Source organism: Coenobita brevimanus, chromosome 89 (genome assembly GCF_032717465.1).
Source record: "Coenobita brevimanus isolate Jiangsu-jjx chromosome 89, ASM3271746v2, whole genome shotgun sequence".
Classification (NCBI taxonomy): Eukaryota; Metazoa; Arthropoda; class Malacostraca; order Decapoda; family Coenobitidae; genus Coenobita; species Coenobita brevimanus.
In genome coordinates this window covers 11790365-11815397 of record NC_137042.1, presented here as the reverse complement: position 1 = coordinate 11815397, position 25033 = coordinate 11790365, and the positions used below count along the sequence as shown (strand labels likewise).

General features: G+C 42.8%; 1 protein-coding gene across 1 annotated transcript in view; it reads right to left on the bottom strand.

Moving 5' to 3' along the window:
- Positions 1 to 25033, bottom strand: part of LOC145411314 (ionotropic receptor 93a-like) — an 83105-nt gene that overhangs the window by 6032 nt on the left and 52040 nt on the right. Inside the window, exons 14-16 of the mRNA XM_080281338.1 lie at positions 24437 to 24592; positions 20653 to 20815; positions 18582 to 18802 (exon numbers count right to left, since the gene is read on the bottom strand). Of these exons, the coding sequence (XP_080137464.1) occupies positions 18582 to 18802; positions 20653 to 20815; positions 24437 to 24592 (540 nt within the window). The remainder of the gene's footprint in view (positions 1 to 18581; positions 18803 to 20652; positions 20816 to 24436; positions 24593 to 25033) is intronic.

Here is a 25033-nt window from a genome sequence, read left to right as displayed (position 1 = left end):
GAGAGGGAGTGAGGGGGAAGGAGGAGGGGAAGAGAAGAGGAGTGAGCCAGGGAGTGGGGAGGAGTTGGGGATGGAGGGAAGGTGCGAAGAAATGAGGAAGGGGGAGGAAGAGGAGAGTGGGGAGGAGGTGAGGGAGGAAGAGAAGAGAGAGAGGGGGAGTGGAGAGTAGAGGGAGAAGAAAGGGAGCGAGGAAGGGAAGGGGGAGGATGAGGAGAAGATTGAGGAAGGGAATCGGGAGGAAGAGAAGAAAAGTGAAGAGAAGGAGAGGGAGAAGAGGACTGAGGAAGAGAAGAGGACTGGGGAAGGGAAGAGGGAGGAGGAGAAGAGGACTGGGGAAGGGAAGAGGGAGGAGGAGAAGAGGACTGAGGAAGAGAAGAGGACTGGGGAAGGGAAGAGGGAGGAGGAGGAGAAGAGGACTGGGGAAGGGAAGAGGGAGGAGGAGAAGAGAGAGGAGAGGATGCTGGAGGAGGGGAATGGGGAGAGTAAGGAAGGGATTGGGGAGGGGAGGGTGCGCGGGGACGACCTGGGGAAGTAGGGGAATTGGAGGGGATTGGAGAGACTGAGTAGGAGAGGGTTATGGAGGAAGGGGGAGAGAGGGCGCGGCTGGAGGAGGGAGAGAGGGAATCGGGGATGAGGCCAAGGGATGGGAGGACTGTGTGGGGGAGCGGTAAGGGGGAGGGAGGGGGAGTGGGGAGGCGGGGAAGAGAGGGAGGCCGGATGAGAGAGCGACGGCTGTAGCTTCGAGCGGCAGAGGAGCGCCGGGGTAAGATTTGGGGAAGGAAGGGTATGTGCCTGGAGCGAGGGAAGGGGGAAGCGGAGCGAGGGTAGCGGGATAAGGAGTGAGGGTAGGGGGAAGAGGGGCGAGAGGGGATTGTAGAGCGAGAGGGGATGGAGGAGCGAGAGGGGATGGCGGAGCGAGAGGGGATGGAGGAGCGAGAGGGGATGGCGGAGCGAGAGGGGATGATGGAGCGAAAGGAAGAGGTGCTTGGGTGACGGCGAATATGCAAGGCGGAGTCCGGAGGGCCATGAGAGATAAGTGGGCGATGACTAGAGCGAGGGGGGAGAAAAGGGATGTCCGAAGAGGAGCCGCAGGAGAGGGAGCGGGGAGCAGAGCGAGTGGGGAGGAAGGATGTATCTGAGGAGGAGTAGCTGGCGTGAGGATGGGGAGGAAGGGGGTCGGGGATGGGTGCTTGGAGGGAAGAGGAGGCGTTAAGCGCGGGAAGGCGAGCAGCTCTGGGATGGGAGAGAGAGGATTTAGATGAATAGTGGTTGGATAGGGAAGGGCGGGAGGCCTGGGAAATGGGGAGGGAGCGAGGCACGACGCGGGGAAGGTGTGTCATGGGTAGGAAATGGGGAGGAGGATTCTGAAGAAGTGAATATTAATACAACATAGATCACGGAATTAAGTTCAGAGGTAAAGGACAGAAGCAGCGGAGGTTTAGTATGACATAAAGACGATTTGAAGCTCTGGATGTGGGATCGATATGGATTAGTTGCATGAGAGGGGAACTAGATGCTTCCTTGTGACTTTAGAGGATTTGAAGCTCTAGAAATGGGAGCGATAAGAATTAGTAATGAGAGAGAGAGAGAGAGAGAGAGAGAGAGGGTGGGGGAGGGGGATGGATGTCTACGCGATGGAAAGATGGATAAACATGAGAAATACAAATGGGAGAGAAAAAGAGACGATTTTGACGGGAATATTGAAAAAAATATATAATTATACGATCAGAAACACGAATAAAGGATAGACTATAAGGTGGGAGAAAGGGACAAGAGATTGTGAGGGATTTCGAAGCAGCTGGAGATGACAAATTGGTTCCGTAAGATAGGAAGGCTGGTTATAAACAGGACCATAGATGAGAGAAAAAGACTCCAAGGAAAATCAAGAAAATTAAAAAAAAATAATAATAATAATAACTGTGGAGATGAGAAGCTAGAGGAAGAAAGAGACTGGGGAGGTGGTCGGTTAGAAAGTCAGAAGAGCAGAACTATAGAGGAAAAACAAAGAGGAAAGACTGTGAGATAACAAGAGACAGAGAAATAGTAAAAAAAAAAATGATGATTGTATGATTGTGGAGTGTGAAGAAAAGTTTGGCAAATGGAGACCTGGGCACTGTACGACTGTAAAAGAGATAGAGGAGAGACTGAGAGAGGAAGAGTTAAAAAAAAAAAAGCACTTGTTTGACTGTGGGGAATGAAGAAAAGCTGGGGAATGAGGGAGACTAAGGAATGCGACGGGGTGGAGAGAGCACAAAGGAGGGATGAACTAAAGGTGAGCAGTGGGAAGGGGTTGCAGAAGAGCTGGAGGGGGGAAGGTGAGGGGGGGGGGAAGGGCGGGTGAAAAAACAAGATGTCATGAGGAGTGGGGGAGTGGACGAGAGGAGTAGGGGAGTGGAGGGAGGGAAGTGAGGGAGTGGGAAGAAGGATGGGAGTGGGGGACTGGGAGGGAGTGATAGTATCGATTTGTACTTTCAGGAATTGGGGCAAGAGTGAGATGAGGAAGTTGGAATTCCAGAGAGCGAGAGGATGTTGGTGTACAAAGTATGTTGAGGCCAGATAAAAGACATTTTTTATCTGTTCTTTTACTTCGCTGAGATCATTACCGAACAACATGTAGAGAATCTGTTGATTTCCTTAAAGAATGATACGTGACTGAAGGTGTGGCCAATTTTCGCTGGCTACTCTGATGAAGGTGCTCCAGCTTTTGTCCCCTTTTGCACTCCTGTTACTGGAACCTACCTATCCTAACTCTAATGGTGGAAAATATGGTGATAATACTGATGAAGCATGAAGATATTGATGATGATGATGATGATGGCATGTTGCGTGAGAACTAAAAGATAAACCTGCTTGAGAATGATCATACATGCTGGGGAAAACAGCTGCATCAAAGACACAGACAGGCCACCACCCCATAAGGCAGAGACCAACATGACCAAACACACTTTTAGATAACCACCCCAGCCTACAGATAGGGACCATCCCATACTGAGACCATTCTAGATCAACACACAGAAAATGCAGCCAGGCCACAAACAGAAAAACAGACCATTCAGACCAAAACCACAGCCAAACATGAAGTACAAAAACGGGAAGTTTAAGGATCCACAGACAAAAGGACCGTTCTCAGCCAGTTACCGAGACCATAACACACGGCACACAGACAGAAATACAGACCATCCAGAGACCACAGACCAGCCAGGCCACAGCGAGTCAAGGAAATCACAAAGAGACCATTCAGAGCTACATACAGAGACCAGTGCGTACAACACACAGAAGGATCATCTAAAACAGACAGAAACACAGACCATCTATCCACACACACACACACACACACACACACACACACACACACACACACACACACACACACACACACACACACACACACACACACCAAACCCACGTAGAAAGCAGACAGAAAATCACACACACACAAGAACCATCCAGCCCACACCACAAACCTTCCATCCCACAAAAATCTCAAGCCACAGTGGGCCCAGGAAAAGGTCATTAGAGTACCATCCAACTGACGACCTTTTCCAGCGGGTTAAATAATAGATGGCCGCCATTTTACCCACCGCCTGACAAATGCCGAGGTGACCTTATGTTTCACGGCCTCTCCTTGCTCCTGCCCTTTCACCAACGCTTACGGACCTCTCTAGCTCTCCTGCCGACTCTGAGTGACTCCTGGATTTCGTAAGACCCTTTTCCTTAGCGATTTATTCAGATTCGTGTCCTCGGTGGCTTTCGTGGATTTCGTAGATTAGCGAGTTATTCTGATTCGTATTCTCACTGCTTTTGTGGACTTCGTAACGCCTTTTCTCCAGTGATTTGTCCTGCACGTTACACTTCAGTATCTTCTTGTATGTTAATGGTGTGAGCCACCAGTACATAGTTATTAAAGCGATGGAAATAGCGTACACGTTAAGGTTTAAGGTGCAAAATAAATCGCTGAGGAGGGAGTGTTACGAAAGCCTCCTGTGCCACCTAGCAAGCAGACCTTAGATTCACTTCATTCTCTTCCACTTTATTCCACTTTACGTTTCTCCACTCAGTGTCAGTCTGTTATTCAGTTCACTCTACGCGTCACTGAATATCAACCTACACATCGCATCAACCTTATAGTTCCACCATATTCCACACCACCACCACCACCACCACCACCACCACCACCATCATCATCATCATTATCATCATCATCATCATCATCATCATCATCATCCAGACCTCCTTTCCCGACTAATAAAAGGCTCAAGTATGCAAATCACCCTGCTCCTCACCTCTTCAATAACTCAGTGTCATAATTCCGTGTCATAACTCACATACGACACCCATTCCCACTCCTCCGGGTACTGGCTCCCCTCTCACTAACTCTCCACTCTCAGGCCCTTATGATCCACTCCAGCTGAATAAAACCGTCTGGTGTTTGGTCAGCTTGAGTATCAGAGATGAAGGAACCGTGGGGGATGTATTGGGGACTTATATTAACCCTCTCAGGCTCCTATAACTCACCTCAAACTGGGTAAAACCGTCTGAAGTTAGCCCATATATGATACCAGAGCCTCCCTTCTTCAGAACCACCTCTCTCTCTCTCTCTCTCTCTCTCTCTCTCTCTCTCTCTCTCTCTCTCTCTCTCTCTCTCTCATAATTCCTCCTTCACGAACGGACATAATCCCGTCTCTCTCCCTCAAAACCAGCGCGTTCCTGCCGTCTTTTCTCACCTCTCCACGACCCCATCACTCTCGCGACGTCACGAAATATCTACCCATTAAATGTACCCCCACGAATGTCACTCTTCTCGCCTCTGTCCATCGAAATCACGCCTGTATTCTTTCCCTTTAATAACATCTCACTCACGCCACATCACGAAATGGCTACCCACGAGTGTCACTTTCCATGCCTCACTCTCTCGCTCTTCTTCCTCAATAATGCACTACCATGAATCACGCCTGACACCCATACCTACTTCTTGCCATTATCATTTTCTTTCACTACCGTAATTCACACTTTGTAGTTCCTGCTTCTCTCCGTTTACGAGTACTATGCCATCATCATCATCATCTTCATCATCCTTTTCCCATGTACTAGAAAGATGAACAGTACACACCTCACCCCCCACTCCTACCTCTTCCCTTTCTCATTTTCTTGCCTGTCTTCTTAAGCAACATATTACAGAAAAAAAAAAATCATAAAGCTTGACCAAAACAGACTCCTTATTTGCACTTCTCCATTATCATTCTTCCCCGATTACATATCCTTTTATTTGACACACTGACACACAATGGCAGGGATCAAAGCATACTCTCGAACATTTTCCTTTTCTCCACACACACACACACACACACACACACACACACACACACACACACACACACACACACACACACACACACACACACACACACACACACACACACACACACACAGAAAAGGAAAATCATGTGTTACTAATCTGTTGAGCTACTATGACAGAGTAACAAACACAATACAGGAAAGGGAAGGATGGGTGGACAGTATCTATTTAGATTTCAAGAAAGCTTTTGACACAGTACCACACCAAAGACTTTTATGGAAGCTGTACCATCAAGGAGGAATTCGAGGCAAACTGTTTTGTTGGATGCAAGACTTTCTCATAAAAAGAGAAATGAGGACAGTACTAAGAGGAAACTACTCATCATGGAAAGAAGTGACTAGTGGAGTACCACAGGGTTCGGTGCTGGCACCAATCATGTTTTTAGTGTACATAAATGATATAAACAGTAACACTGGAAATGAGAGCTATCTGAATATGTTTGCAGATGATGCAAAAATACAAAGGAGAATTACTAGCACAGACTCTTGTAGGGAGCTACAAGAAGAATTAAATAAACTTCATGAATGGAGTAGTACATGGCAAATGGAATTCAATGTGGACAAGTGTTATGTAATCAAGTTTGGTAAAAGTGGAAAAAGACCTGATTGGGATTATAAGTTAGGAAATAAAACCCTATACACATCAGAAAGAGAGAAAGACCTAGGTGTGATTATCAATAACAGACTATCTCCGGCTGACCACATCAGCGAGAAGGTACGGAACATGTATACACTGCTTGCAAATATGAGAATAGCATTCACATACATAAATGAAGACATGCTAAGAAGGATGATAACATCATTCATTAGACCAACCCTGGAATATGCATCAATAGTCTGGAGTTCTCATCTCAAAAAGCATATAGACAAGATTGAAAAAGTTCAAAGGGCCGCTACAAGATGGATACCAAGCTTAAGGGACCTAAGCTACGAAGAAAGACTAAATAAACTGAATCTACCAACACTACAGGAGAGAAGGAAAAGAGGTGACATGATAATGCTATATAAGTGCATATCAGGAAAGGAGAAAATAGACATAAATGATTACTTAACATATGGAGAAGCATCAGCAAGAGGACACTGCAAAAAACTGCATAAGAGAGGTGATAAAGACGTAAGGAAATTCAGTTTCCCAAACAGAGCAATTGATCAATGGAATGCACTACCGAATGAAATAGTGTTTGCCAAAACAATTCACAAATTTAAGGATATGTACGATAAATATGGTCTAAGACACGGAACAGTACGAGCTTGACTCATTCCTGTAAAGACACAATTAGGTAAGAACAATTAGGTAAGGTAAGAACATCATTACAACCACAACCTGACACCAGATAACAGACAAGTTTTACATCCATCTCCCACACTGTCATGCTTCCTTTTCAACATATTATATCTGTATTCACACTCTTAACATTCACTGTCAGACCAAAATAGGCCACCTTTTCTTGTGCCCTTTCTTTAATAATAGGTCCTTCAAATCTAACACCAAATAACACACTCTATAAAACACATCCTATAATTCACACTCATAACATCCGCCGACATAGACATGGTTATCCCCATCTTGTTTCTCCTTCAGTAACGCATCTATGAAATCCCAAGAGATCGGTAACGACAGGTGATGATGATGATGATGGCGAATTTACGCTCTGAGGATATAACGTGGGTGTCATCCTCCCTTCACTGTCCCTAGGAAATTTGCATAATTCTCTACATCTTTGCATAATTATAGTCTTTTCCATCGTCATTTCTATAATCTGCCTTAAATAATTCTGTCTACTCAACTATTCATTTTAATATTTCCAACGCTCCTTTTTCATCCAGCCCAAGGCATAAGTAGTTTGTTCGTTCCCTGAGGCCATGCAGTCCCCCCTACGTGTTTCACCCTCGCATGTCACCACTTCGGCACTCATACCCACCGTCCATACTGAAAACGTGTTGATTTTTCTCCAGGATTGGTGTGATTGGAGAAGTCTGTGTATACCAACCACTCTCTCTCTCTCTCTCTCTCTCTCTCTCTCTCTCTCTCTCTCTCTCTCTCGGCTATATACACTGTATATATATATATATATATATATATATATATATATATATATATATACCGGTATATATCTTCATATCAACATCTCTCAGTACTATCTAAACAATATATACAGTATATATATATATATATATATATATATATATATATATATATATATATATATATTTCATATCAACATCACTCAGTACTATCTAAACAATATATATATATATATATATATATATATATATATATATATATATATATATATATATATATACATACCGGTATATATCTTCATATCAACATCACTCAGTACTATCTAAACAATATATATATATATATATATATATATATATATATATATATATATATATATATATATATATATATATACCGGTATATATCTTCATATCAACATCACTCAGTACTATCTAAACAATATATATATATATATATATATATATATATATATATATATATATATATATATATATATATATATATATATATATATATATATATATATATATATATATATATATTATATATATATATATATATATATTGTTACATAGCCTATGATTTCATCATCCTTTGTGTAATTTTAACGCACAGTTGCTGCATGTTTGATCACGAGCGTGTTTTGCCTCAGTCCCCCCCTTCTACCGTTATAGTAAAGTCGTTCTCTCTGTTATTCAGAGCGGGATTTTCAGCTTTTTGTCCCCATGGCTTCATTTGCGTGTCCTTCTTACAAGTTGTATCAAGCTCTGCCGGCCCCTATATAATGAGCTCAGTCTCTGCATCACTGCCACTTAGATCTGCTCCTCATTTTGTTCACATATTTGTCCTCCCCTGTACAGTTATTATTATTGTGAGTGCTCAAGAAATCTCCAAACATTTAGCAGCTGTGTGTAATTTGAGTATAACTGTTGTATTTTTTCTTGTACTGTGTAGCATAAGGTTGATTCTTGGGCCTGGTGGGGTTTTTTGATTGATGTTGGGTTTTATGTCAGTCATTTTTGATAATAGTTTGTATCTGTAATAATATATCTGGCATTCACTGAGTATTATCTGGTATCTCATTTTAACAGGGCTGACTTAGATAAATTTACTCATGCTAATTTCGTGTTAATAGAGGCTATTGCAGTTAACCATATATTTAACCTGTTTTTTGCCATTACATTATCCTTATGAGTCCTGAATGTTTTTTTGTTAGTTTGAGCATTAAACTTTAACTTGTAATTTTACCTAACTCTTTTGTTTTGAACCTGGACCTTTACGGGACAGTAGTGATTATTAGTATTCTCACTTAAAGTGTACATTATCTTTCTCTGTTCCGTAACATAAATTTGACGACCTCTTGTCAGGATATTCAGGATATTATCATAAGGATATTGCTTAATATTTTGTGACTGTGACTTATTCATGATGTCTACTATTACTACACTTGATGAAGCCAAAGATTTTTTGTCAAATGTGCAAACAGTGTGTGATGTAGAAAACAGAACAAAGAATGAACTTAAGCTTGTTGCTCAACAATTGGGAATTGCTGTTCGCTCTCATCATTCTAAAGATCAAATTGTTGACATGATTAATGAAAGCTTGTTTAATGTAACTCCTCCAAATGAGCAAACGCAGATTGAATTAGCTAAGTTACAGCTAGCCCTGCAGGAGGCTCAGGCTAAGGAGGCGGAGTCTCGTGTTAAGGAGGCTGAATTTCAAGCATGTGCTAAGGAGGCGGAATTTCAGGCCCGTTCTAAGGAGGCTGAGGCACAAGTTGAAATTGCTAGGATTCAGGCAGACCATGAGTATCGCATGAAACAAGGTGGAACTGGATCATCTAGCTCTGATGATTTTGATGTGGCTAAAAATGTTAAACTTGTCCCTCCTTTTAATGAATCTGATTTAACAAAGTATTTTCAGTTGTTTGAGAGGGTAGCTACAGGTTTTAATTGGCCTAAAAAGTATTGGCCAGTACTCTTTCAAACTGTTCTCACCGGTAAAGCTCAAGTAACTTATGCATCTTTGCCTCAGGATCAATCTGATAATTATGATGTAGTTAAGAGCTTGATTCTTAAGGCCTATGAGCTTGTTCCTGAAGCTTATAGAGTAAAATTTAGGACAACTTACAAGCAAGATAAGCAATCCCATGTTGAGTATGCAAAAATCAAAGAAGATCTGTTAGAGCAGTGGTTAAATTCTAAGAATGTGGATTCTGATTTTGGTAAATTTAAGCAGATGATTTTGCTGGAGAGCTTCAAAAGGTGTATTTATAAAGATGTAAGCCTATATCTTGATGAGAGAAGAATAGATAATTTGTCTGATGCTGCAGTTTTAGCTGATGAATATGTTCTCACTCACAAGAGATATTCTAAAGAAAAAGGGAAAGCTGAGAGTAAGTACGTTGCCTCTACTCAGAGTACAGGTAACAGGAAAGAGAATAAGGATGATGTTTCTCAGGCAGTAAATACCAGCTTCACCTCTAGATTTCAGAAAAGTAAATGTACTTATTGTAGTAAGCTTGGTCATACTACGGAGAAATGTTTCAGGAGACAGCGTGATGTGAACAAAAAGGAGTCTTTAAATATTCAGTCGATTGGTCTAGTGTCCAGTCTTGAGAGTTCCCAGAATTCTTTAACTGAGTTAACTGAACCTGCTTTGAGGGGTAACTTAAATTCTCAGGATGGAGCTCCTCTTTTGAGCAGTAACGTGGGTGACACTCTCAAGAGTTCATGTGCTAATTTCCTGTCTGATGGTTTTGTCAGTCCTCTGGACAGTAATGACAGGAAATCAGTTAAAATATATCGTGATACAGGTGCTTGCCAATCCCTTATGCTGACCAGTGTTCTAGGCTCTAATGTTAATTCCTCTGATGAAACTGTAATCTTACAAGGTGTAGGGAATAATTACTTCTCTGTCCCTCTGTGCAGAGTGAATTTAGAGTCTGGTTTTGTTAATGGTTCCGTTATGGTTGGGTTGGTTGAGACACTCCCAATGTCAGGTGTAACTTTCTTACTTGGAAATGATATTGGTGGAAGTCAAGTGTGTCCAGCTCCTCAGTTGTCTAGTGAGCCAGTGGCTGCGTCCCAGGATTGTGATGTCCCTGATGTGTTCCCTGCATGTGCTGTCACTAGGGCTAAGTCTAAAGTTACTGGTGATTTAGAGGATAATGATGATGATGATGTTATCCTAGCTGACACTTTTCTTGCTAATTTGGACCACTCACCAGATGAGGCAGTACCCCGTAGTGTTGATAATTTGTCTCGTCAAGAGTTGGTTGAGTTGCAGGTTGCTGACCCTGAGTTGAAAGGTCTAGCTAACTCTGCTTACAGTGAAGAAGAGTCAGCCGGTGCTTCTACTTGTTATTATGTAAAGTCAGGAGTACTTATGAGGAAGTGGAGACCCCCAACAGCATCAGCCGACTGTGAATGGGAGGTTGTACATCAAGTTGTCATCCCTCGTGTTTGTAGGCAGGATATCATTAGAGTGGCTCATGATTCCAATTTGGCAGGACACCTTGGAGTGAGGAAGACTGTGGCACGCATTTTGAAACACTTCTACTGGCCAGGTATCTTCAGGGATGTTTCCTGGTATTGTAAGTCTTGTCGCACCTGTCAAGGTGTGGGGAAGTGTAATCAGACCGAAAAGGTTGCACCTCTAGTTCCCATTCCTCCTTTTGAGGCGCCTTTCACCCGTGTGTTGGTGGATATTGTGGGCCCTCTTCCTAAGACTTCTTCAGGATTTTCTTATGTGTTGACCATGATTGATATGGCTACTCGTTATCCTAAAGCCATTCCACTTAGAAACATCTCAGCAAAGAACGTGGTTAAAGAAATGCTAGGGTTCTTCACAAAGTTTGGTCTGCCCAAGGAGGTACAGTCAGACCGGGGAAGTAATTTCATGTCAAACGTTTTCAAGCAGTCTCTGAAAGAGTTGGGCATCACCCAGATCACGTCTTCAGCTTACCATCCCCAGACCCAAGGAGCGTTGGAGAGATATCATCAAACACTCAAATCGATGCTCAAGAAATACTGTTTGGAACATCAGAAAGACTGGGATAAAGGTCTTCCATTCGTTGTGTTTGCTGCAAGAGAATCTCCAAATGAATTACTGGGCTTCTCACCTTTTGAACTACTGTTTGGCCATGAAGTAAGAGGACCCCTTAAGTTACTCAAGGAATGCTGGCTGTCGGAGGAAGATGACGTCAACCTGCTGGAGTATGTGATGAAGTTCAAAGAACGGCCGTCCACTGCTTTACAGCTGGCGAGAGAGAATTTAGGAGCTGCTCAGGAGAAGATGAAGACTTGGTATGATAAGAAGTCCAGGTTACGCCACTTTCAGCCAGGAGATCAGGTTTTGATTCTGCTACCAGTTCATGGGCAACCTCTTCAAGCCAAGTTTAGTGGCCCTTATTTCGTGGAGAAGAAACTCAGTGATGTCAACTATGTCATCGCCACACCAGATCGTAGAAAGAGCAAGCAACTATGTCACATCAACATGCTAAAGTTATATCACAGGCGGGACGAAAATAATCCAGTCTGCACTGTAGCTGTTCCACCCGAGTCTGCAAGTGAAGCTCTCCCATGCAGTATGAGCCTGAGTGATAGTTTGGGGAAGAATCCTGATATCATGAATGATCTCCAGACTAAGCTTTCTCATCTACCTCCCAAGGAAAGGCAGGAGTTTTCGGCATTACTGCAGGAGTACCCGCAAGTGTTCCGTGCCACTCCAGGAAGAACCACTGTGTTGATGCATGATGTCGATGTTGGAGACGTAAAGCCAATTAAATTGCCTCCTTACCGTGTGAACCCAGTGAAAGTTCCTCTCATCCAGAAGGAGCTTGGCTACCTGTTGGACCACAAGATGATTGAGCCCTGTCAGAGCGAGTGGAGTTCTCCTGTCACTCTGGTCCCTAAGCCAGGTGGGTCACAGCGGCTTTGCATTGACTACAGACGTGTTAATCAGATAACCAAAACAGACACTTACCCTCTCCCTCGTGTGGAAGATTGCATAGACAAGATCGGAAAGACTAGGTACATAAGTAAGTTTGATTTGTTAAAGGGATACTGGCAAGTACCTATGACTGAACGTGCTAGGGAGATCTCATGTTTTGTAACACTAGGAAAGGCTTTTGCATGTTCGGTAATGCCATATGGTATGAAGAATGCACCAGCCACATTTCAGAAGCTCATGAATGTTGTAACAGAGGGTCTGGCAGGGTGTGTTGTTTATATTGATGATGTATTAATCTTCAGTGACAACTGGAAAGATCATCTATGCCATGTCAGTAAATTTCTTGACCGTTTAGTTCAGGCTAATCTTGTAGCTAATTTATCAAAGTGTGAGTTTGGTCAAGCTAAAGTTCAGTACCTTGGGTATGTAATTGGTGATGGACATGTTGCACCACCAGGAGCTAAGGTTCAGGTTATAAGTGATCTTCCCAGTCCTAAAAGTAGGAAAGAGCTACAAAGATTTTTGGGAATGGTAGGTTATTACAGGAGATTTGTTCTTAACTTTTCTATTCTTGTATCACCACTTACAGACCTACTGAAAAAGGGAGTTAAATTTGTCTGGACCGATAACTGTGAATCCTCTTTCAACAAACTTAAAGCTATTCTATTAAGTCAGCCAGTGCTCGCTACTCCAAATTTTGCTAAGCCTTTTAAGATGGCTGTTGATGCAAGTGATACAGGAGCTGGGGCTGTTTTGCTGCAAGAGGATGATCAGGGTATTGAACACCCTGTATCTTATTACAGTAAGAAGTTCACTCCACCTCAAAAGAACTACTCAACTATTGAGAAAGAGCTTTTGGCCTTGATTTTGGGTTTACAGCATTTTTCATTTTATTTGTGTTCTGGTTTTGACCCCATAGTCATTTATACCGATCATAACCCACTGAAATTCCTTAGTAAGTTTAAAGATAAAAATCAGAGATTGACAAGATGGAGTCTACTTCTTCAGGAGTATTCATTAGACATACAACATGTCAAGGGGAAAGAAAATGTTATTGCAGATTGCTTATCTAGACTTTAGACAGATTGTTTTAGAGTAATAAGAAATTTCCTTTGTAAATTTCTTTTTCTTTGTGGGGAGGTGTTACATAGCCTATGATTTCATCATCTATCTATCTATCAATCTATAGCCCGACGCCCTAATCCCGCAAAGGGTGGCCGCAGACAAAACGCCTCCAGGTCACTCTGTCACCCACCATTTGACTCCCCTCCCCCCAACTCACCCCCCCCTCCCTCATATACCTCTCAACTCCATCCCTCCACCTCATCCTCGGTCTACCCCTCCCTCTCCCTCCCTCCACCTCACCTACATACACCCTTTTAGTCAGTCTTTCATTCTCCATCCTCTCCACATGTCCAAACCACCTCAGTGTATTTCTCCTAATCTTTTCAACCACATCCACATCTACCCCACAACGTTCCTTCACTTCTTCATTCGTCAACCTGTCCCTCCACGTCACTCCACATGCTCCTCTCAAGTAACTCATTTCCACTGCTCTCACTCTTGACTTGTTCCCTTCTTGCAAGGTCCACGCCTCGCTTCCATACGTCAGGGTAGGGATCACAATACATCATCCTTTGTGTAATTTTAACGCACAGTTGCTGCATGTTTGATCACGAGCGTGTTCTGCCTCAGTCCCCCCCTTCTACCGTTATAGTAGAGTAAGTCGTTCTCTCTGTTATTCAGAGCGGGATTTTCAGCTTTTTGTCCCCATGGCTTCATTTGCGTGTCCTTCTTACAAGTTGTATCAAGCTCTGCCAGCCCCTATATAATGAGCTCAGTCTCTGCATCACTGCCACTTAGATCTGCTCCTCATTTTGTTCACATATTTGTCCTCCCCTGTACAGTTATTATTATTGTGAGTGCTCAAGAAATCTCCAAACATTTAGCAGCTGTGTGTAATTTGAGTATAACTGTTGTATTTTTTCTTGTACTGTGTAGCATAAGGTCGATTCTTAGGCCTGGTGGGGTTTTTTGATTGATGTTGGGTTTTATATCAGTCATTTTTGATAATAGTTTGTATCTGTAATAATATATCTGGCATTCACTGAGTATTATCTGGTATCTCATTTTAACAGGGCTGACTTAGATAAATTTACTCATGCTAATTTCGTGTTAATAGAGGCTATTGCAGTTAACCATATATTTAACCTGTTTTTTGCCATTACATTATCCTTATGAGTCCTGAATGTTTTTTTGTTAGTTTGAGCATTAAACTTTAACTTGTAATTTTACCTAACTCTTTTGTTTTGAACCTGGACCTTTACGGGACAGTAGTGATTATTAGTATTCTCACTTAAAGTGTACATTATCTCTCTCTGTTCCGTAACAATATATATATATATCTTCATATCAGCATCACTCAGTACTATCTAAACATTTCTCTCCCACCTCAGTTTTTCCATCTCATTTTGTTTTTTTTTTCACCACTACGTTTCCCACACCCTTCCTTTCACTCTTTCTTCCTCCCTGACAATCTCTTCCTTTACAAACTCCATCTCCAGTTCACCAGCCACTCAGTTTACCACCTTCTCAGCTCTGCCATGATTTACACTCCGTAACCCATCATTCACCCGTATCAATTCCACTCCGTTTCCCTCATTCTTCCTTCCTCTCTCGCAAAATTTACCTTCTGCCAAGTCCTTTCAGTACAGTCTAATCATTTCTCTTCCTTCCTTGTCTTTCCACAACTCATTTTCATTTATCGTATCATTCTCCTTGTCTTCATTTCCTCAAACTCGTTTCTTTCTCTCAGTCTCCACATTCCTTTATTTCAACTTCCTTCACTTTTGTCAATCACATTCCTCTCAATTTTTATATTTCATTATTCATATTCACAGACTTTTCCACTACCCCTGTCAGTTGCCTTTCCACCATCTTCCGCCTATCCTCATCAGCCATTCCACAATCTCCTTAGCTTCCATTATCAGCGTTGAAATACCTGCAGATAGACCAAGTTGGATCGAAACATCTGTATCCTCTTATCATACAGTTTCAACAAATGGATATAATACACACGGTCATTTTTACGAATTCGTACTGTCTCATTGCACTTCCTCTTAGTCCTCCTCTTACCTTTCAGTCAGCCTAGTATCCATTCTCATCGTTCATATGATTATCTTTCACTCCTTTACAGTCTTTCTCAGTCTCTGTGAACAACTCTATTTCTCCATACATTCCCTTCATCGCTTCTTCTTAACCCTCCTCCTCCTCTCCTATTTACCTTACTATTCATTCTTATTATTCAGTTATCTCTTCACTTTCCTTTACTCCCTTACAGTTTTTTTTTTTTTTCATTCTCAGTTAATACACATTTTTTGTGTGGATCCAGTCCCCAGTCTCTTTCAGCTCGTGTCTTCCATCTTTTGGTTCTTATCCCTCCAATTATCCACTTTCTTTTTCAGGATCGTCATCCATACTACTATCTCTTTCAGATGTCTCCCCACTTTCCTAACTCCTTTACATGTTTTTCCATTCACACCGACCTTTCTGTTCTCTGTAAACTACCTGCTCCTTTTCCTCTTAGCTCCCCTCTTCCGTTCTCTCTTCCTCTTACCTCTTCTCCTCCCTCTCACTCAGACGACTACAGTATCCACTCTCTTCGTCCATTTTATTGTGCCAGTGGATTGCCTCTTCCCTCCCACCCACTTCCCTCCTTCTCACAGTCACCGTCTCGAATGTAATATCGAATCGCGGTAAACACTGCAAAGTCTGGTTATTACGTGGCAAGACAGGACAAAGAAAAGAAGAAACGATGATTATGGATGCATGTATGAATGAATGTATGTATGTATGATCCATCTGTGTATAAATAGATGGAGGAAGGGAAGGATAGATGGATGGATATATTTATGTATGTATATGCTTTTCAGTCTGTATTTCCGCACCTACTGTACGTCTGTCTACCTTTGTGTGTCTGTCTACCTGTTTAGTTGTTTATCAGTCTTTCTTCATCAGATCCACCGACTAGCAAATACTCTTCATTCTCCTCCCGACTCTACCGTAACCCATCATTCCATCCCAGTCCTCTTCCCTACACTCTTCCATCTTGTTTCTGTGACGCAGGTATTGTCTCAGCTTCAGTCCTTCATTCTGTCTCACGCTGTCTCCCGTCACCCACGCTTCATATTTTTACTTATTATTTTAAGTTACTCTTATGTAATTTTGGCGGAAACGAAACCATTGTAGACCAGATCGCCCTAATTCGTTGTATAGTTGTGATATTCTAGTGTTATATAAGCTCTGATGCAGTCTTTTATTCCATTCCAAACCTTCCTCTTGAATATACTCATCCATCTTCTATTCCTCATCCACTCCATGATTGCAGCTCCATCCATATTTCAGTACATACATTCCAACTTTAACCTTTCCCTGCTGCAGAGCTAAATTCCGTATCGAACCAAATCCCAGCATTATAGAGTCTTGTTCTATTATTTCTCTGACAGTCCTTTATTCCATCTCAGGCTATTTTTCAGTATGCAAAACTTCTCCAATTTTATCCTTATTCAGTTGCGGATTTACATTTTACCCCAGTCCTCCTTCCAGCATGTACTCTCCTATTCCTCTTCTAGTCTTTGGTTCCTCCTTTAGTCCTCTCCCTCTTCTTCTCCTATTCCTCTTCTAGTCTCCTATCTTCCTTTCAGTTCTATTTTTCTCCTTTCCTCTTCCCTTCCATTCATCTTCTCTCCTTCTACTCCTCTCCTACTCCTCTTCTATCCCTTGCCTAATCCTAGTCCTCTCCTATTCCTCAAGTACCCTTTCCTCCTCCATCCCATCCTCAAATCTGTTCTCCTCACTCCACCACTTATTCAATAATTCACTTCTCCCTCTACGTGGCCCTCAGGTGTGTAGGCGACCAGGTAAAGGTGGCTACGTGTTATTGTCAGGTAATTCATCATCAGCCTTGTTTAGACAGGTGAGTGGGTGAGGTGGGGTAGGTAGGAGGGAGGGGGGGACTTGGGCAATGAGGGAAAATGAGGTGAAATGTGAGGAAGTGGAGAGGAATATGAAGAAGAAGGCTGAAGGATAGATAGGTAGATAGGTAGGCATGCAGACAGGTAGGTAAGTAGGAAGATATATGGATAGATAACAACAGGTAGGTAGGTAAGTAGACACACACACACACACACACACACACACACACACACACACACATACTGACTGATTGATTGGCTGACTGATGGATTGATAAATATAAACGGGTAGATGGATGAATGGACAGATGGGTAAGGAAGATAAGAGAGAGGTTAAAAAGACAGAAGAATATAAGCTCACAAAGAGAAGTATAGAGGAAAGATAAAAGGAATTTTTATGAAGGTGGAGGAAGTAAAGAAAACAACAGAAAATTATGGATATGCGAAGAGGGAATAAAGACTAATGGTAATGAGGAATAACAGAGATATTTCTACTGCGGTGGAAGACGGAAGGAGATGAACTAAGAAGAAGGATGAAAGATACAGATATTATGTAAGAGAGAATAAGGAATAATGATAAAGAAGTGTAATGAACTTAAGAAAGAAGGCATGATGAGCGTAATCGTTGTTGGAGAGAGAGAGAGAGAGAGAGAGAGAGAGGAGGGGGGGAAATTAGTAATGGAAGTGATATAGGAACAACAATGATACCAGGGTATTATTGACAAGCTAAATATTTCGTGAAAGAGAGGAAGGGGACTGAGAGTGTCTGAGGGAGGTGGAGGTCAAGAATACATACATAGATACATACATACATACATATATACATACATACACATATACATATTCATATACAGATGGACAGATAGACAGACTAATAGATCGGTACATAGGCAGACAGGCAGATAGATAGACAGTATATATTCGTATGTATGTATATGTGAAGAAAAAAGGAGAAAGAAAGACAGAGAAAGAGAAAAGGCGAGAAAAATGTTGGTCAGTCACTGAGCCATGAATAAAAATGAATGAGGACACCAGTAAACAAACATTACCACACAATTACCTAGATAACACCATAAAAGAAGCAGTTGTGAAGATACCGTGAGCAATTAATGACTAAGTAATTGTTTGATTACAGGGAGCGGAATATAAATAGGGATGTTGTGTGTTGGCCCTGCATGAGAGAGAGAGAGAGAGAGAGAGAGAGAGAGAGAGAGAGAGAGAGAGAAAGAGAGAGAGAGAGAGAGACGGAAGAACGCCCTGATCCAGCTCACCAGAAAGTAGTCATCCAGCACAGTGCCCTTTATGAAGCCCCACGTCATGGAGTCCTTCTCCTTCAGCAAATCGTCCAGGGAGCTGACGGGGTTCTCAATCTGGGGGAAGGTGAGGAAGGCGACGAGGTTTCCGGAGTAGGTGGTGACGACGATGAGCACGAAGATCCACCAGAAGCCCACTACTAGACGGCCGGAGTTGCTGAGGGGTAGTTTGGTGCCGCCTGTGTGGAATGGGAAGAGAGTGGGGTGAATGGAAGGGCGTAGGGAGTGGGTGGGGGGGGGAGAGAATGAAGTAGGAAAAGAGTGGGAGTGAGGGAGGAAGTGTTGATAGAATGGAGTGGGGAGAGAGTGGGCGTGAATGGGGAGATGATGGAGTGGGGAGAGAATGGTAGTGACAAGGAGGGAGTGGGAAGAGCGGTGAAGAGTTTGGTGGAAGCAGGGAGAGAAGGGAATACAGAAAAAGACAGACAGGCAGACAGATAAAACGCGATCGATGCCATGTGACATTTGTAGTGAGAGGATAGCCACGAGGATACGAGATAGTGGAAGAAAAACAATAAATATAAAGTCAACGGTGACAAAACCCAGTCGAATGATAAATTGTAATAAAAAAGAAAATAAAAAGAAAGCAGGATAAATAATGACATACAGGACACAAACAGGAAGTAATAACAAACCTTGATTACATAATAGTGAAGGTAAATTACAGGCATATACAGGAAATGCGTATGTTTCCCCCACACTGCGTCGTTTCTCGTTAGCTATCACCTGCATCTTTATCTACATGATTACTGCTGGCTTCCTTTTATTTTATCTATGCGCTTATCTGCGTATCAGTCGATCTGTCCATCTGTTGATCTAACAATTTAACTATATTTCCGTCTATCTACATATCTTCCTACCTACCTACCTATCTGTATCTGTCCATGTGTCTACCTATCTATCCATCTATCTATCTACCTATCTTTATATATGTATGTATGTGAGATCAAGATGACCAGGTAATCAAAAGACAAAACTAAAACTCGTTCGACTCAAACAAAATGTGAAAATTTGTGTGAAATTTTGAGTGGCCTCCCAAATATAAATAACTGACTCCTCTGTGCTTCAAGGATGACGAATGTTCAGCTAAAAAGTGTAAGTAATGGTGTGTGTGTGTGTGTGTGTGTGTGTGTGTGTGTGTGTGTGTGTGTGTGTGTGTGTGTGTGTGTGTAAGAGTAATGCAGTATGTAGAGATGTAGAGATATACGGAATGGGGTATGCATAGGTATGTGTAATTAAATATGTATGGGAAAGGGTAATGTCGTATGTACTGTTTAGACAACACTCAGACAGCACTAAGTAACGAGCGTAGGTAGGTGTAATGTATATGTAAGTACCCGTAACGTAGTATGTGTCAGTATGTGTAATGTGGTATGTGTATGAATGCGTAAATATCCAGTATGTCTAGGTAGATATGCATAAATCTAGTAAGTATGAGCACTGCCCTGAAAAAACAAACTTCCTTATACTCATACAGAAAAGTTTGACTACATTTCCACTACGTTTACTTCACACTTCGGGCATGTCCGTCACTTTCCTCCCTGACGCATTTATCAATCACCTGGGGTCCGAAAAACATATCAGGCATTTCGCAGCTTAGAAATATTAGCCAGCAGAAGGAAATGAGAGGCAGAAGAGGCCAAACAGTATAAGAGCTTCTACTAGGTCATTCTCTGCTTAGATTAGCCAAGAGAGGGAGATGAGGAGCAAAAAGGGATAGAGTACAGAGTGGTCCGTAAATTGCACTGTCCTTGAAACTCATCCGGCTGTATTTTTGTGTTGCGGGAACGGCTCAGTATGCTGGTTTGGTCATGTCTATGGCAGCGGGAACAGGAAATTAATAAGATGATGCAGACTAAGCGCTGAAAATGTAACACCTTTGACGAATTTTTCTCCCAGACAACAAATATGGCTGACTATACTGTAACGTCCCAAGTTGCCATCATCCTCACCCTTGGCCATCAACTGAGCTGGAAGGGGGTTGGGGATCTTTGCCAACTGAGAACGAACGCACTATAGCGCTACTCACCCTGCTGTAGGATGGCCCCGTAGACGTACCAAGCGCAGTTCTGTAGCTGGAAGAGCCCCTGGCCGTCGTAAAGGCCGTGGTAGGTGTAGTAGGGTGAGCTGCGGTTAATTATGTACAGAATGGGGCCCATGATGAGGACAGTGATGGCGATTAGGGTCCAGGTCTGTGGTGGGAGAGACGGGGATTTTGTTTTTTAATGTACTTTGGTGGGAGAGATGGAGATTTTTTTTATGGACTTGGAAGGGATCGGGATTTTTTTTAAGGACTTTGATGGGAGAGATTGGGATTTTGTTGCGGAAGGGATGGGGATTTTTTAATGTACTTTGATGGGAGGGATGGGGATTTTTTATGTAGTTGATGGGAGAGATGAGGATTTCTGTATCCACTTTGAATACGGTGATGTCTTTAATAAATACGGTTACGCATTTATTACAGTGATGGCGATTAGGATTCAGGCCTGTAATAGTGAGGAAGGGTATTATTTGTGTGTGATACTTTAAATACGGTGACATCTTTATTACTGTGAAAATTCCGTACTGTACAATCCTTATTACGGTGACGGTTATGTAGATCCGGCGATGTCTTTAGTACAGTGTTTGTCATGGGGGATAAGAAGTGTATTTGTAACATTTTCAATACGGTGAAGTGTTGATTACGGTGATGGCGAAAAAAATTCATATATGTAATGGTAGGAATGGGAATGTTAACACTTTCTATGGTCTCTTTATTATGATGTCTGTTACGGGGAGCGCAGGGACGGACGGGGAACTTTTATTTTTAACTTATTTTTAACACTAAGTGCATTGCCATTTTGAGTATGATGAAGGCAATACAAATCCATGGCGTTAATGGGAAAAGGAGATTTCATTTCAGTACGGTGACGTCTTTTTCGTTTCATTCCTGCTTCTTCCAGATGATTTCGTGCAGCTTGCGGGAGACCTCTAGTACCAAAGGGAGTAATTTAATGTCTCCCTTAAGCTGAATAAATAGTCCTGAGATGGCACGAATAAAAGGAGATCTACGTCACGGGAGTAAATGGCTTAATTAGGATGCCAGGTAAAGAAGAAGACAAGCAAGAACTCAATTTTTGCGTAATTAGGAGGGCAGGTAAAGAGGATAACAGGTAATACTCAAGACTTACCCTTGTCCCCGAGTCATGAGTGGGGTAGGAAGGAGGCATGGGGCGCCTAACGCACGCAACCCTACAATTTTCACGACATTGACGCTTCCTGGGATGAGGACCCGTGTTCTCCTCAGTTTACAGGGGATTTACTTTTTTTTTTCCCCCTCATACTTAGAGAGGGACGCCTTCGCGTGGTGGCACCGATATGACCAGGTGGTTCTACTGCCTGGTCACACAAATGTCCCTCGGTTCCCTCCCCATCCCCCAGAAGGAGGATGGTGAACTGCCGGATAAGAGTAACTTTAGCCTGCAGTCCACTGGGTTCACATTCAGAGATATCGCAGCTCCCAGAACTCTGGCATTTGACTGACCTATATCAAAATTAAATCGCTTCTTTCTAAACCCAAACAGAATGCATGTCCAATATATTACCAATATGCCGGGAATCGAACCCGGGACTCTCAAGTGAGAGCCAGGCAGCATACCACTACCACGACCAGGTAAAAGTTAGCTCTGTCACAATCTTGCAACCAATGTCCCTCCACCCCCACTGTGGGCATGAAGAGGATGAGTTAACACCCTGGCACTCGGGCAAGTAGATGCTTTTAGTCTATCCCAAGCACTTACAGCAAGTCAGAATGAAGAGAGAAACCTGTACTGTACACAGGAAAAATCATCCAATATATTACCAATATGCGGGGAATCGAACCCGTGTACAGTACAGGTTTCTCTCTTCAAAATGTATGTGTCAAATTTTATCCAGATGGAGTCCAACACAGAGTACGAATGGATGTATTGATAAGACAGATACCTGAATATACACACACGCAGACAAACAACTCGGACACAGTAGAAAAAACAATACAAAATCGGGATGAAGAGGTTAATAAAAAAAATAGTTTAGCGATAGCAAGAACAAACTATAGAATCCATCTCAGAAAGGGGGTTAAGGGAAGGAACTGATGATGATGATGATGATGATGATGATGATGAAAATAACTTGGCGGTAGTAAGAAAAATGTATACAATAGACACCATCACACAAAAATAAGTCAAGGACAGGAACATGAATAGGGAAGCAAATAATGATGCTGATGATGATAACAGAGGAGGCAGCATAATAACGGAGATAATTGACGTCCAGGGAAATGAAGGCGGTCCCTCATGACAGCGTGTTGAAACAGTGTTGTTGTCAGCTACACACACACACACACACACACACACACACACACACACACACACACACACACACACACACACACACACACACACACACGCACACGCACACACACACACACACTCGAAACACGTGACCAGCCACAGCACTAAGTAAACCATGTGTGTCGTTTCCTCTCGTCGGTCACATGTTTCGGGTAGCCCAAGTGTGTCTCTACTGCCAGATGATTATACCCAGTCTCTATAAAAGTGTGATGTGGTGTGATGTGATATGGTGTGCTGTGCTGTGCTGTGCTGTGGTGAGGTGTAGTGTAGATATAATGTCTGTGATGCGACGAGGTGTGGTGTGTCGGGATGTGATGTGGTGCGGTGTGGTGTGCAGTGGTGTGGCATAGTGTGGTACAAGGAGCGGGACAAGTAGAAGAGGTGGGAGGGGAGGGTGATGACGCACACTAGCACGGTAAAATGACAGCGTGTCGGCGGTAACTGCCAACTAGCATCGTCAATTACCAGACAGATAAACTCGAGGTAAATAATGCATCCAGCGTCATTAAGGAGTAGGTAGCCTTAAAGAAGGTGGGCTGGACTGTCTTGGTTTGACATCCACAAGAACAGTAATATTCGTGGGATATGTTCGCTATAAAAGTAGTTGTAGCCCCAGTTCAGCTGAATGTGAACCCAGTGAACTGCAGGCTAAAGCTATCCCTCTCCTGCATCCCATCATTCTCCTTTCGGGGGATAGGGAGAGACATGAGGGGTGTTTTTATAACTGGGCAGCTTCCCTATCTAGTTACATTAGTGCCACCACATGAAGCGTCCCTTTCCAGCACCAACTGTATGCTGTATATAAGCTTGGATAAAAGTCACAGTCACGCACATGTTACCTCACATAATAACAGTTTCTCAAGATGGGTAGAAAGCTGCGGAAAAGCTATGCCATTAAGGTCGGAGGCTGATACATATAGCATTCATTTACCCCTCCAACCCGTCCTAAGCTAAATAAAATCGTTTGGTGGCAGCATGAGTAACCTAAAATCTATGTCTTTCATTTTCAAAGGGTTAAGCTTCAGGATAGTCCGTTCACTTTCACTTGGGGGAGATTTTTGTTCTTTTGCAGTGTGTTCCTCGCAGCTCAGTAGAAAAAAAAAAAAAAAAAAAATTCTACGGCTCAGCATCTTTCGCTAATGCTTTTTCATGACTAGCATCATAATCTAGTGCCAATCTACTCTTACAATGCTGCATTCAAGATAGGGGGATAGCAATTATAGGTCAAGTTGAATAAAAAGAGCTCAGTGGTACAAAAATAAAATAAGGAGCACACCATAGGACCGGAGAAGGTAAAATGTGATGATGGGTTTCCAGTTCTTGAAACATATTAACGATGAATGTACCGTACTAGAAGAGTAGTAATGTCAATCAAAGTATGTAACAGCTCACTTACTATGTGTTCTCTCTCTCTCTCTCTCTCTCTCTCTCCGTACTTACGTCATTAGCGAAGGGCTCCATGAACAGCATCACCCTGGACAGCTCCTGGGGCCTCTTAATCATGAAGGTGTAGGGCTGGTAGTCGATGGTGGAGGTGAAGTTGACCACCTTCATACGCTTATCCGACACCGTGAAGGCGGCCACACCCATCATCACCTGAGGGGAGAGGAAGGAGGGAGGAGGGGGATTACAGATGTGAGTTGACTGTATGAGGGAAGAGAAGGGGAGGGTAGATGAGGGGGGAGGGAAGGGAAGGGAAGGGAAGAGGAAGTGGAAGGAAGAAAGGAATGGGTAGATGGTGAGAGGGAAGGACGGGAAGGGAGGTGGACGGAAGGAAATGGGATAGAGGGAAGTAAGGGAAAGGAAAGGGAGGGTGGTGGGAGGGAAGGAAAGGGAGGTGTATGGATAGCTGGATGGACGGGGGGATAGACCGATACTTGGGTGGATAGATGGGTAGATTTTCATTGTGGATTATACTTTCCTTTTCAAGTGTGGGGTTATCCTACTTCCTAGAAATTCGTGGAATCTAGGGTGATGCTGGTGGCGGTGATGGTAATGGTGATAATTACAGTGTACTGTTTAAGATTCGGAATCAAT